Source organism: Cydia amplana, chromosome 16 (assembly GCF_948474715.1).
Source record: "Cydia amplana chromosome 16, ilCydAmpl1.1, whole genome shotgun sequence".
NCBI classification, from domain to species: Eukaryota; Metazoa; Arthropoda; class Insecta; order Lepidoptera; family Tortricidae; genus Cydia; species Cydia amplana.
In genome coordinates, this window is record NC_086084.1 from 10,306,202 (window position 1) to 10,318,815 (window position 12,614).

The following is a 12,614-nucleotide window of genomic DNA, read 5'->3' on the forward strand; positions in this document are numbered from 1 at the left end:
GATGTATTTGTAGTATCTGTATTTAATAGAAAACTAGGGTCGGGTCGGGCGTCCGGCCAAGCATACTCTGCAAGGCATTTACAATGCCAAAATGTGGATATGTCAAATTTTTATGAAGATATGACGTTTATAATGACTGTACTATATGCCTAAGTTAACATATTAACAGTAACTATACGGTACTGCTTACGACATAAATATGCGACGCACGTAATTGTATAAATAGCATGTAAGCACTATAATAGCCTAATATCTGGGTGACCGAGCTTCGCTCAGAAAACATATAAAAACTCGAAAATGCGCGTTTTCCCAGAGATAAGACCTAGCTAGATCGATTTTTCGCCCCCGAAAACCCCCATATAGCAAATTTCATCGAAATCGTTAGAGCCGTTTCCGAGATCCCCTAAATAAATAAATAAATATATATATATATAAATAAACAAGAATTGCTCGTTTAAAGGTATTAGATAAATATGTTATGTTTATATTTTCTTGCTCTCTCTATACTTGAATACCGAGAATATAACACATCTTCGGTAATGTTTGGTCTTACTTAATCTCCATTCGACCCTCCGACTACCAACTCATCTCATTAATGACACTACTTCACTTGGTTCAGTTCAAGTCGGTGCAAATTAAGCTTAGACGGACGGTAACTTTAGATTTATTCTCCATTTACACATGCAAGCCAGATACAGAGTTTAGGAGAGCCGGCAATGCTATAGGTTGTCGGTTCTCAGCTCGTTCGTCGAGCCGCAAAGCCGCGCTCACACGGCACGGCTCGGCAGACACGCCGCCGCTGGGGTTAGCTTTACTGCGCGACTGCGAAACTGTTTCCATCACTTTCGAGGTGTTTGGGGTGTTTCATGTCTTTGCAAGTTCTGATCTTTTCCGGAATTCAATATCGTTAGAGGTGATTCGTAGAAAACAAATTACTATCAGATAGTCTAACAAAAACTCGATCTGGTAACACGAACTTATCTACTAGGGGCGCAACGCCCGAAAGTGGCTGCGCGAACCACAAAGACACATACAGCCAAATCGATATGGGCCCGCCGACCCATTCAGGGGATGAATTTTAATTATTCAGAGGGATAACTGCGTGCCATCTTTAACAAACAAATTACATATGCGCACCCAATAACGCGATACAGCTTCTGGGCCACCGAGCTTTCAATTATAAGTTGGCGGGATAAGCGACGCGGGTCGGGTTGTAATTACCCCCGACCGATGTCTGACTGCCTGGTACTCGCTCCACCGGAATTCACTAATTAGTTCGACTATGTCGTAATTATGAGCTCAGTGAAATCGTTAACGTATTTAAAGCTCGTGTTTAACAAACATTCGCGATGATGAATAGCCCTGATCTACTGAATAAAATCTCTGAACATATGCATGTCTTGTTCGTACATACTACTCGTACATAAACATCTTTCATTATTAATGGACTGCGTATAATAATGAAGTACTGACGGCTTAACATGATAAGTATAATTATAAACGTGTTTAATCGATAACAGGTTTTATGATAATCATGAGTCCAAACTAAGTTTTTGGTGCCATAATAAAAACGGTAACTCGAAGAAACACCTATTATTCCTGTATAAAGTACAATAAGGTAAATAAAGTCTGTAAGCAGAGCACAATAGACTATTGTAGAACATCAAACAACGAAAGTTTACTATTTCTGTAAAGCTAAAGCGTCGCCGAGATAAAAATAAAACACTCGAAAGGATAAACGACGCGGCAGGCGTCGAACAAGGCATCTAAGACTGCGATCCCAATCATGTACCCTAAATGCCGACACAAAGTAAGAAAGTATGGAACGTATAAAACGTCAAAGAGATTGAATATCGATTGTCGAGTCGACAGCAATCTCGGTGGAGAGAGGGGGAGGTAGGACACTTCCGACCGCCCGCGAGAATTTATGTTATTGGCACCGCTGGCCGCCGATACGGGACCCTCGCGTGTAATTGTTAGTTGGAACACAGGATATTGGGGAATTAAACGAGTACGGTGATTGATTAAGCGGCGATAACGATTATACGAACGCGACCCCGAATGAGATATCGAGATGAAACAGGGAGATACCTCGAATCAATTTACAGAGCCTCGCGTTAAAAAGAAAGTAAATCGACGCGAGCGTGCGAGCTCGGAAATAAAAACATGGCGCGGCGGCAGTCGCCCGTTTACAGATTAAGCCGAAAGATCAACAAATATATTTTAATCCGACCCAACAGCGCTCTCGCATTTCCGGCGGCAAAAACTCGCTCCACGACACATGGGCGAGAAAAAACCCCGAGTTATTATCTTAAGTCGAACCCAACAGAACCCATTAGTAAACAACACGGGCACAAAAGAGGGCAAAATAGCGGCTTATAAAAAAATGTAACAAAAAATCGGCTTTTGATCCTCGGCTCCCCTATATTGTATTTGTGAAGGTTTTATTAGTCGGCGAACTGGTCCAGCGACTCCATTTGAGCCGAGTGCGGAGTGCTGAGGGCCTACCGCGAACCACGTTCGACGTGATGCCTCTTGATACTTACGTACGAATTTACAAGTGCGACAGAGAGGCAATACATCGAACGTGGTTCGCGGTAGGCCTTCTGTACGCTGTCGTTTTTTCACCGCCACGTCCAAAGCGTACGTAAGTCTTGTACATTACAAGGTAGGTACATGTGAATTTCGGGCAACATGATCGTGTTTAGATAGAGTTGTGCTCGTTTACATTGGTTCCTATTAGTAGCTTCAACGTTTTATTGTTGCAGAATAACCGCAATGGAAATGCCCGTTACGTAAGGGCCCGGAGTTTATCGTCGAGGTTTATACCAGATCTTCACATCCCAGACGCAATTTGGTCCCTCGAAAGCTCATAATAACAGTCGTTCCCCTTTATAAATTCCAAATACTGAGACAAATCTGCTCCCCACATTTCCCTCAAGCAAAACTTTCCACTCGAACAAAGAGCCCAGGTACACGCCAGCTGCGGATTATGCCTCCGCCGACAAAACAACCGACGAGTCGAACGACTAGTCCAACTCCACTCCGGCCTGCCAGCCGCAAACACACCCGTGTAACTTAAATGGGTTTATGACAACTCAGACACGGAACTTTTTATACGGAACACCAATGTTATTCTTCAGAAGACAGATAGGTTATTATAAAATGAGAGCTCATAACAAACATCTGTCGGCGGCCAAACATTTTCAATCTGATAGCGGACGAAATTACAAAACCGTTAAACAAACAGTAAACAGACTAGTTAAATCTGAACGGTTAATTCAATTGAACGCAGATGGTATCTAATTAATGTTAAATCAATTTAACATGGAGGAGTTGGTATTTATAACAGTTTCAGTTCGTGACATAATGAATGAGAACGTAACAAACCGCAGCGAAGTAATGCGAAGCGGAAATAATAATAGCATTTGTTAGAGCGTCTGTCGGCGCCGCGGGCCGCGGCCCCACATCCTAATTACGCCAATAATAATTACACAGTAGTCGCCAGCTGCTGCCTACGCTACTATCCGCCCTCCTCACTGCCTCACGATCTGCTACCAAATGAAATGACCCTGATACAAGTTTATCTTTGATTTTTAACTAAACGAAAGTGACCAATGAAAGAAAGCCACAAACATCGAAAACAAACTGGACTGTGTCCGAATGAAGTACGAGTAAGACCAATTCTGATTAATAAATAAACATAATATATTTTTAAAAGCAGATATCAAATACATAGGTAGGTAAGTAGTTAAGTACTTTTGTTTTGTAAAGCCAAAAAGTAATTTCGTAAATAATGCCATTTTAAAAATCTGGGTTTTTTTTACTCATTACTGTTTAAGTGTTTAATACATACGGTTGGATAAGGCAAACATAGTATGTTTGACATGACATACCATAAAAAAGAAGGATAAAAACTCGAATATTCAGGTAATTATTTAATTTATTTGAAACACAAAGAGACCTTTTTGTTCGCACTAACACTGTCGTGTAATACGTGAAGATAGGGGCTAAAATAATTACCAGACGGGCACAACAATAATTATAAGCATTACAAGCCAGAGGGGCGATTTGATATCGTCAATCAATTATTTCAAGTACATTTCACGAAAGTTCCCGTCCAATAGTCACAAGGCTTTGACTAAAGCAATAACGTTTTTACGAAATGAATGATGATACGCCAGAGGCAGGTAACGCGATACGTCCGTTCCGGCGAATAAATAAACTCGTTGAAGCGAAAAATTCATCAGAATTTATCATTCATGATGGCGTTGGTTTATGCAATAACATTTCAAATTTCCGATACATTTCCCCGGCGTGGCAATCAGCGAATATCGCTTTGGATATGCGTAATGACAAATTAAATAATGAAGATGGAATTGTGAGCTCGTTGTACGCTTCATTAAAACCGTGTGCCGTTATACAACTATTTGCTGATTCGGAATGCCTAGCGCTACTCGATTGGATTTCCTGATCGTGTTTTAAATTGCGAATTCAGTAAGGGTATGGTTGAATGGTCGGTTGGTAGGGGTTCGAGGAAGTCGTGCTCGGCGCTCGGCGGCGTCGGGTCTCGAGTCTCGACGGCCGCCGAGTGCCGGCCGCTGATCAGCAGCCAATCAACATGTAAATTTATTCAGAGCCATCAGTGTAATCGCCAGCGCTGTTAACCTCGTTCGCGACACGCCGGACACCGCGATACCGATCTTATTAATACACTGCGATAACATGTGTAATTATGCAGTATTATATAAATTGATAGATAGATCAAATTGTTTAATTAAGCGCTGTAGATTAATTCGTTAATTGGCCGGTTCAAGCTGTGATTAGCATTACGGAACCCGCCGTACCATATTACGCAGTTAATAGACGACATGATTCCATTTCAAATTTAATATAAAGGAACCTGGATCAACTCGACAAAAATCAAAGTATTTTTTTGTTATCCGTCCCTCAGCTTCAATAGCCATATTAGCGACGTGGGGAATTTAAACTCGTTTTATTGACGAGGGTCCGCCCCTTATTCGAAACTCGCTCGTTATATTTAGTGTATTATACGATAGATTAAGCATTAGTGCGACTGACAATAGTCACGAGTTTGTATTTCGTGTGCGGGAGGTCAGTCGGTAATGATAGCGGAGACTCGACGTCGGAAGCAATACTGATCAGAGAGGGAACAAAAGAAATAAAGAATCAATCGCAGCTGCGAAAAGGGTTGTTAAGGTCCGAAATGCACAGTCACGTCACGGAGGGCGTCGAGGGCTCAAATTGATATCTCGTCTTAATTATCACGCTTCGCACAAACTTTTCCAGTTAGGGTAGCGAACGTTAAATTGATTTTACAAGAACTTTAGAAATTTTTAGAGCCCTTGACAGTGATTAATGAAAGGAATTTCGGAGATGTGTTCTGTTCTCTCCCCTCGCCGCGGGCGAATACTTAATGACTAGAAAAGCAAAGGGAGGCGCCCTTTTCTTATATTGTGCGGTTTTGGCAAATATATGATTCGCCTTCATACGCGACGTAATTTAATGCTGTCGTAAAATATTGTGGTAGCGTGACTGCTTATATTACTCGAGCAGCTGTTGCACTACGCGATAAGATGGCGAACACGTCACAAGGCAATAATTTGATGCGGTTAAAAAAACGTGATGACTTGATGAGATCATGAGCGCGGGCCTAGTTTGCATGAACCTTTGGCAATACCCCGCTCACGTCGACTTGATTAATGATGTGCATCGTGCAATAAATATACATTTGTTGCAAGACGCTATTGCATGCAGGTGCCCGATGATTGAGCCGCAAGAAGCTCCTGGGCCGCATTATGCCGTGTTCGATACTATTACGTAACCGAGCGAGCGGGAATAGTTAGCGAGCATCCAATAATGGGTGCTAAGTTTGAAGTGGGCATTCATGCAATTTTGCAGACATTTATCTAAGTGAACCACCGTAAGCACCGTTTGTGTGCCAACATCGTGCTCTACCGAGCACATTCCTCAATTTTGAGGTCAAGTCTATTTCTTACCTTTTTCGGTGTGCTTTAATGGCATTTTGCGAGTGTATTTTGCACTCACTTTATTAGATTGAGATGCGTGTCGAGAAATCTTAAACACGGGAATGTTTTTGCCCATTACTGAAAGATTCTCATTACGCTGTCAACTCTGCATAAATATTAATTAATACAACGATGTTTAGACAATTCTCACAGTCTCGCAGTGATCTCTCACATCTATATCAATATATCTGTGTGCACAATTTCCTTTCGTGTCTGGCAGCATCTGTAGCCTTATTTGCCACAGCCGCCGCAATCGCATTAATTTGCGGAGTGCAGTAGGTATTGTGACCAGAAGCACAGCGGGCGGGAGGAGGCTGGGGTGAATTAATGAACCTATGCGGCACCGACAGGCGTGGATTACTCCCAACGTTTGCACTCAATCACGCGCGCAAACATCCCTAAACCCGAACAATTAAATAGACTACGAAACAATCGGCCCTGAGGAGGGCAATCGGCAATTAGAGCGAGATTACACGGACTACCAATTAGAGATTATGCTATTGAATTTTGACCCAATTACGTAGTATCTAAATCTAACCTACTTAATTACAATAGGGCTAATGCGATCCGGTCAGTATATCTTATTAAAAGGTTCGCCCTATTGACACGCCAATTTTTTTCTTCCGACAACAATTTTCATTTTAAGATGAGCGGCAATTCAAGTATTACTTAAGCAGTTTTTTTCTACGAATCAATAATTGCTAAACGTTTGTTGGCGTAGGTACAATATTTATAAATTGGAATTTATTTACGAAGAGTAAGTATACTTCCGGGAAAACATCGTTCGTTTCCACGTCCCACGAAAAATAATTTCAACGTTACATTTTCTCATAGAAGTTTTATTGCCGGTAGAAAGAACATCGGTCGATGCCAGATGTTGACGTCAGTCTTGCTAGCACAGTCCCGAGTGGTAGCAATATCAGCTTACTGGCGTAGTCTACTAATAAGAAAAACGACAGCAAATCTGACTGATTTACAGTTCTAAGGAAGCTGAGGAAAAGACCACAAATGCACTCACCTTAGGTTCTGTTTTAATTTTCTTGGCCGGTGGTTGTGAACTCGGGGCTTCTTGCCGCGAGTCGTCAGGTTCAGGTTTGATAGGTATCGTGGGCCCCGGGGGCTGGTGGGGCTGGTGGGGCAGGTGGGGCGCCGGCGCGGGCGGCGGCGGGGGCTGCGCGTGCGCTAGCGCGGGCGCGGGCGCGACAGGGACGGGGCCGGGCTGGGGCTCGAGCCGCGGCGCGGGCGAGGGGCGGGGCTCGGGCGCCGCGAGCGGCGGGGCCAGCGGCGCCGGCGGCGGCGCGGGCGGCCCGGGCGCGTTGGGCGCGACGGGCCGGGCCACGCCGTTCACGTCGTGCGGGTGGTGGTGCTTGTCGCGCGCCTTATCTCTATTGCGGTGGCCGCCGGAGCCGCGCTTGGCGGCGGCGGGCGGGGCGGCGGCGGCGCCCTGGCTCTTGGGCTCGCCGTTCATCTCGTTCGACTTGACGATCTCGTGCTTGGCCTCCGAGCTCTTGGTTCCCGGCTTGGTGCGCTTGATCTTCATCTTGAGCGCCGTGCGCTGCGCGTCCGGCTCGGCGCGGGCCGCCATGCCGCCCGCCTCGTCAGTTTTCTCTATGTCGGCATCGAGGTCAATGATGAGGTCTCCGATGCCTATATCCCACTCGTTGTCATCGTACTCGAAGTTGGTCGCGTGGGGCGCGGGGCGAGCTCCGCCGGCCGGCGCGCCCTCCCTCATTGACGCAGCCATGCGCGCCGACTCGCCGCGCCCGCCCCCTCGCGCCCCGCACACGACAACACCATTGTAGCCCTGCAACAACAATGCACGTTAACACCACTTCACTACGACTCAGGGATCGGAACCGGTTTTTTGCAAAAACTTAGAAAAAACCATATTTTTCGAATTATTTTATACTCGAAATGTAGGACTCAGTTGTGTTTTGGGCTATGACTTCGTATTATTAGATTGCTCAATTAGAAATGAAGTAATTAGCAAAGAACGAAAAAATACCGTTTCCGTTCCCATACAAAAAATACCGGTATCCGATCCCTGCTACAACTTGCCCCAACAAAACGTTTTACGTGACAAAGGCTAAGATAAAGCCAATTAACTTTCTCCCCCGAATACTCCATATTTCATATGAAAAGGCTCGTAACTGCGCTTAAGTGCTATTTAGATTTAGGTATAGGGCACCTGAGGTACCTTATTTCAAAAGGAATGAACTCGAAAAGTGCTCGTGCTTCTACTCATTATACTATATCCACACTGAATACTAAAAGGTGCAAATATAGATAGAAAACTATAGCACCTTCAAATTCGGTCCAAACCATTTTGCAAACCCGCGCAATAATCAGATACATAAGTAAAGTAATACTATAACAATTTTATTTTTCGGTTTTGCCTTAGCCTAGCAATCCTACCATAAACTTAACCGCATGGCATAGCTTTATGGTCGTCTCCTACACAATAAGTTATTTTTCGCAATACTCGTAAAGGCAAAATAAATAGAGTAATTCTTATTTCCATAATGCCTATGCAATATAGGCATTGATGTTAAAGTTCACAGAAAGCAGTAAAATTATTAAACAAACATGTTCCTTTTAAATTAGTCCTTTATAGAAATTTCATATCACATGAAGTTATAACCAATACTAAGAGGCAATAATCGTAAAAGAGTCGTAAAAGTGTTGATAAGCTGGGGGCACTACACCACCTAGACCACGCTAGTTGACGCTCTGCTGCCATATAGAGCGAATGAGGTTTTCAGGCGTTTTATTTATTCATTTTCTTTCCAACTTATTCCATATCAACACCTCCTTCCCCCAATTTACCTCGTAGAGAATGATTTCTGGGACAAAAGCTAAATTTTAAGCCAGGTTAGGTATACCAAATAGATATCAAATTTGAACGGGCTTTGTTGTAACAAACATCCAAATATTCCAAATCTATACGAATATCATTTAATGTAGGACTTTTACACAAAAGTACACACAATAATCCTGTAAATAGCGTCAGCCACGTTAATCAATCCATGAACCATTCTTGCGTAATCTAAGCAGTATTCGCGACTATTTTGCATATAGTTAAGTGTCTTGAGAGAACGGAGGTCTTCTTATAAAACACCGATGAGGAGGTATTTACTTTATTTGATTTTACAATTACGAGTTTAATTCAATATAGTTTAGAAGCGCGAGGGTGTACCGGTACACCGAGCGATTCGGAGCTCACGTGTAGCCTGGTCGCTGGATGCGAACTAGATGAGAACTCGATGAGAACTTGATGAGAACTGTCTTCCGCTGGTCGGGATGGCCGCTTATATTCATCCCGAAACCGTGGGGATGCGTTGTCTGGAGTCACGTAGGCCATGAGAAGTTTCTGGAGCGTTTATGCTGTCGCTGCCATTAAGATAATGAAGAGTCGATCCCGTGGGACCGGCATTAATTGACAACCGCCATAAAATAGGTGATGCATTACATGCGCCTGTACTTGTATCAAAGGGTGCGTTTGTTTATCCCATTAGGTGCGTCTGCATTCCTTCTATCGACGCTGAAGATAATCTTTAATGTCTTGCCGTCGGTGTGTTGTTGGAGGTCGGGGATACGTGGGAAGCGTTCCTTAACTCCTCCCCCCTTAAGAGAGAACTAAGGGTGTAGCTTGTTACGCCCGTGTTCTCGATGCTGCTACGGCGTTGGGTGCACTTGAGGTATATGGCGCACCCGATGAGGCACATAAATATGCTTATGCTCCACACGCTGGGTATCCAAATATGTTGATGTATGTTTGATTTGATTGTTGATTCTAATGGCTTCAGGTGTATTTGTAAATCTTCATCCGTATATTGGATCTTATCTGTTTTTTGTTCTAAGTGCATCTGTATCTGCTGGACTTCTTCTTTGAATAGATTGTTGGTTTTCGAGATCACTTTAGTATATAGGTTCGCCATCTGTAGTTCACAGCCGGGATTAAGGTGTAGTTTATATGGCCCTTTGGATGACTTCGTAAAACGTTTCATTGCAATTGATGGTTACTCGTTGTGGTCCTCTTGAGTATAACAGGAAATTGCCGTCGTTTATTGTTGTGATAGCTTCCTCTTCTTCTAGTTTCGTCGTAAGGCACGTGTGGTTGTTTTTGAGAAGCAGAGCTTGATGGATGCAGTCAGGTGTTTTATTGGAGTCCTTCCACCAAACGTGTTTGCAGACCATCATGGTTTTCTTAGCTTTGCATTGTTCAGCACTTGGGTAGGCGTACCATGAGTTTTTAATGAGGATTGAAGGTTTTTGGATTTCGAGGATTAGACCATCATGAGTCGGGAAAGGGATGAGGTTGTATGCATTACCACTTTTAGCTTTAATTTCCGCTATTTTTGCAACAAAGTGTATGACATTACTAACAGTGTAAACCATAATACGATCGACTTCTACATTGTTTGCCTCCTCAAAAATGTCTTTACAAGGTATTCCTGGCTTAGCTAATGTTATGCCTAACTCTAAGATATTAATTATATCTTCCATTAATATAAAAGTAGTTAAAATATCAATATTTGCCTTATTAGTAAAACTTACTTCGTACATAGTGTTTAAACGTTTTGTAATGCTTTTAAGCCTTAAGTCAACTTTGTTAATAGTTTCGTTTAAGTTGTTAAGTAATGTTTCTTGGTTATTTGTAAGGGTTTGAATATTGTTATTAATTTCCTTTAAATCATTCGCATCAGGGTTTCCAGCTATAAATTTAACAATTGTTCCAAGACCATCAATAAGGCCGCGTTTGGATCGACCAACGTTTTGGTTCATTAATCCTTTTAATCTTCCTAATAAATGGGTATAAAGACTGTTAATGTGGTAATTATCAGTTTGAACTCTATTAGACATTAATTTGTTAAGGATGTTAAGGATTTCGGTTAGATTACATCTTTTGGTTAGATATCTGTAGCCTTCTATTTCTGCAATTGGTCCTATTTTTTCGAGGTATATGCCATTGGGACTTTCTAACTTCTTGATTTGGTAGGGTTGACTACCCTGGACTTGGAGGAACCTGTAACAACAACAGGCCTCAATTTATTTGCTGCTCGTCGTTTACCTCGACTATCCAAATATATTTTTGGGGCTTTTGTGTCGCGAATGTAGGTTTTTCGGCGAGTACAAAATACGTTAGCTTGTTTATTAGTGGTTGGGAGTTTTTCGTGAGTTTCGACTATTGGGGCTGGTAATTCGGTATTCTTATTATATTCGTCTGTTCTTTTTATTTGAGCATCCCGTTTTATTTTGTATATATAATCGTAAACCGTTTTTAAATGTTCTCTATGTTTTTCCAATAGAGTATTTAACAACTGTGAATCATGGAGAAAGTTAAACAAAGGTTCCGTTTCAATATGTCCAAATAAGATTTCATGTGGAGTTAATTTTGTGTCTGATTGTATCGAGCTGTTGTATGCTATTAATGCGAGTTTCATTTTGTCATCGTGCGGTAGTTTATTTTTATATTGTTCACTAAGCAATCGACAATGTTCTCTCAACGTTGAGTGGAATCTTTCGACGATTCCGTGTGATGCTGGATTATAAGGCGTAGTGAAATTAATCTTAATGTGATATAAATTAACTAATTCCTTAAGTAGTGCGAATTCTTTTCCTGCGTCAGTCGTTATTTCTGCAGGGACACCATAGTGTGCAAAGTAAGAAAGAAGTTTTGACATAACTGTTGAGCTATTTTTATCTTTTAATCTTTTAACTACTGCGAAACGAGAGAATCCGTCTACTATAGATAAGTAAAGCTTGCCTTCAATATCAACAACATCGCAAAAAATATGATTAAGTGGTCGCAAAGCTATTGGTGGCAATAACATTGGTGGACGCATTGGATGCCGTTCGTATTTGCCTGCCTTACAAATAGAGCAGTTATTAATATATTCGCGGATATCGGACATAATATTTTTCCACCAATATTTCCTACTAATATGCATTAAAGTTTCGGTAATACCGCGATGATTCGTTTTTCCTTCGTGATAACTTTTTATGATATCGATTTGCTTTTCCTTTTCAACTACGGTTTCCACTATTTCAGTACAACGAGTTATACGAATTTGAGGATTATGTTCTTTAGTGAGGATCTTTACCATTTCCTGATATAATTCATCTACGTAAAAGAAAGCGTAATAGTGAATACCTGGTTTTAAATACTCGCGTGCAAGTTTCCTGAGTGCTTCTCCTGGTCGTTTAGATGTATACAGGCTAACTTCTATGATTTCGTTACCGTCTTCCTTTCGCACGTTTATATTATCTAATTTATTGTGTAGTTTAAAATAAATTTGATGTGGCTTTTTATTTATGACATCATTCATAATAGGAATTCCCTGGTGTATGTTGTCATCTTGTGAATGCTGTGTTTGGATTTCTTCGCGGTTATCATTGTAGTTAATTTGTTCATCCATGTCGCTACCGTTCTGAGCTAATATTGATTCATTATCGTTAAAATTAATTTTTACCCGTGACAAAGCATCTGCGTTCGAGTTAATAGAGCCTTGTTTGTATTTTATTTCGAAGTCGAATTCAGCTAGTCGAAGTCTCCACCTAGTT

General features: G+C 41.9%; 1 protein-coding gene across 3 annotated transcripts in view; it reads right to left on the bottom strand.

The window, feature by feature from the left end:
• The window catches only part of LOC134654952 (zinc finger protein 608-like), a 152,059-nt gene that overhangs the window by 85,482 nt on the left and 53,963 nt on the right, over positions 1-12,614 (bottom strand). For all 3 annotated transcript variants that reach the window (XM_063510384.1, XM_063510382.1, XM_063510383.1), the window contains exon 3: positions 7,069-7,854. In XM_063510384.1, the coding sequence (XP_063366454.1) occupies positions 7,069-7,794 (726 nt within the window). In that variant the 5' untranslated portion in view covers positions 7,795-7,854. The remainder of the gene's footprint in view (positions 1-7,068; positions 7,855-12,614) is intronic.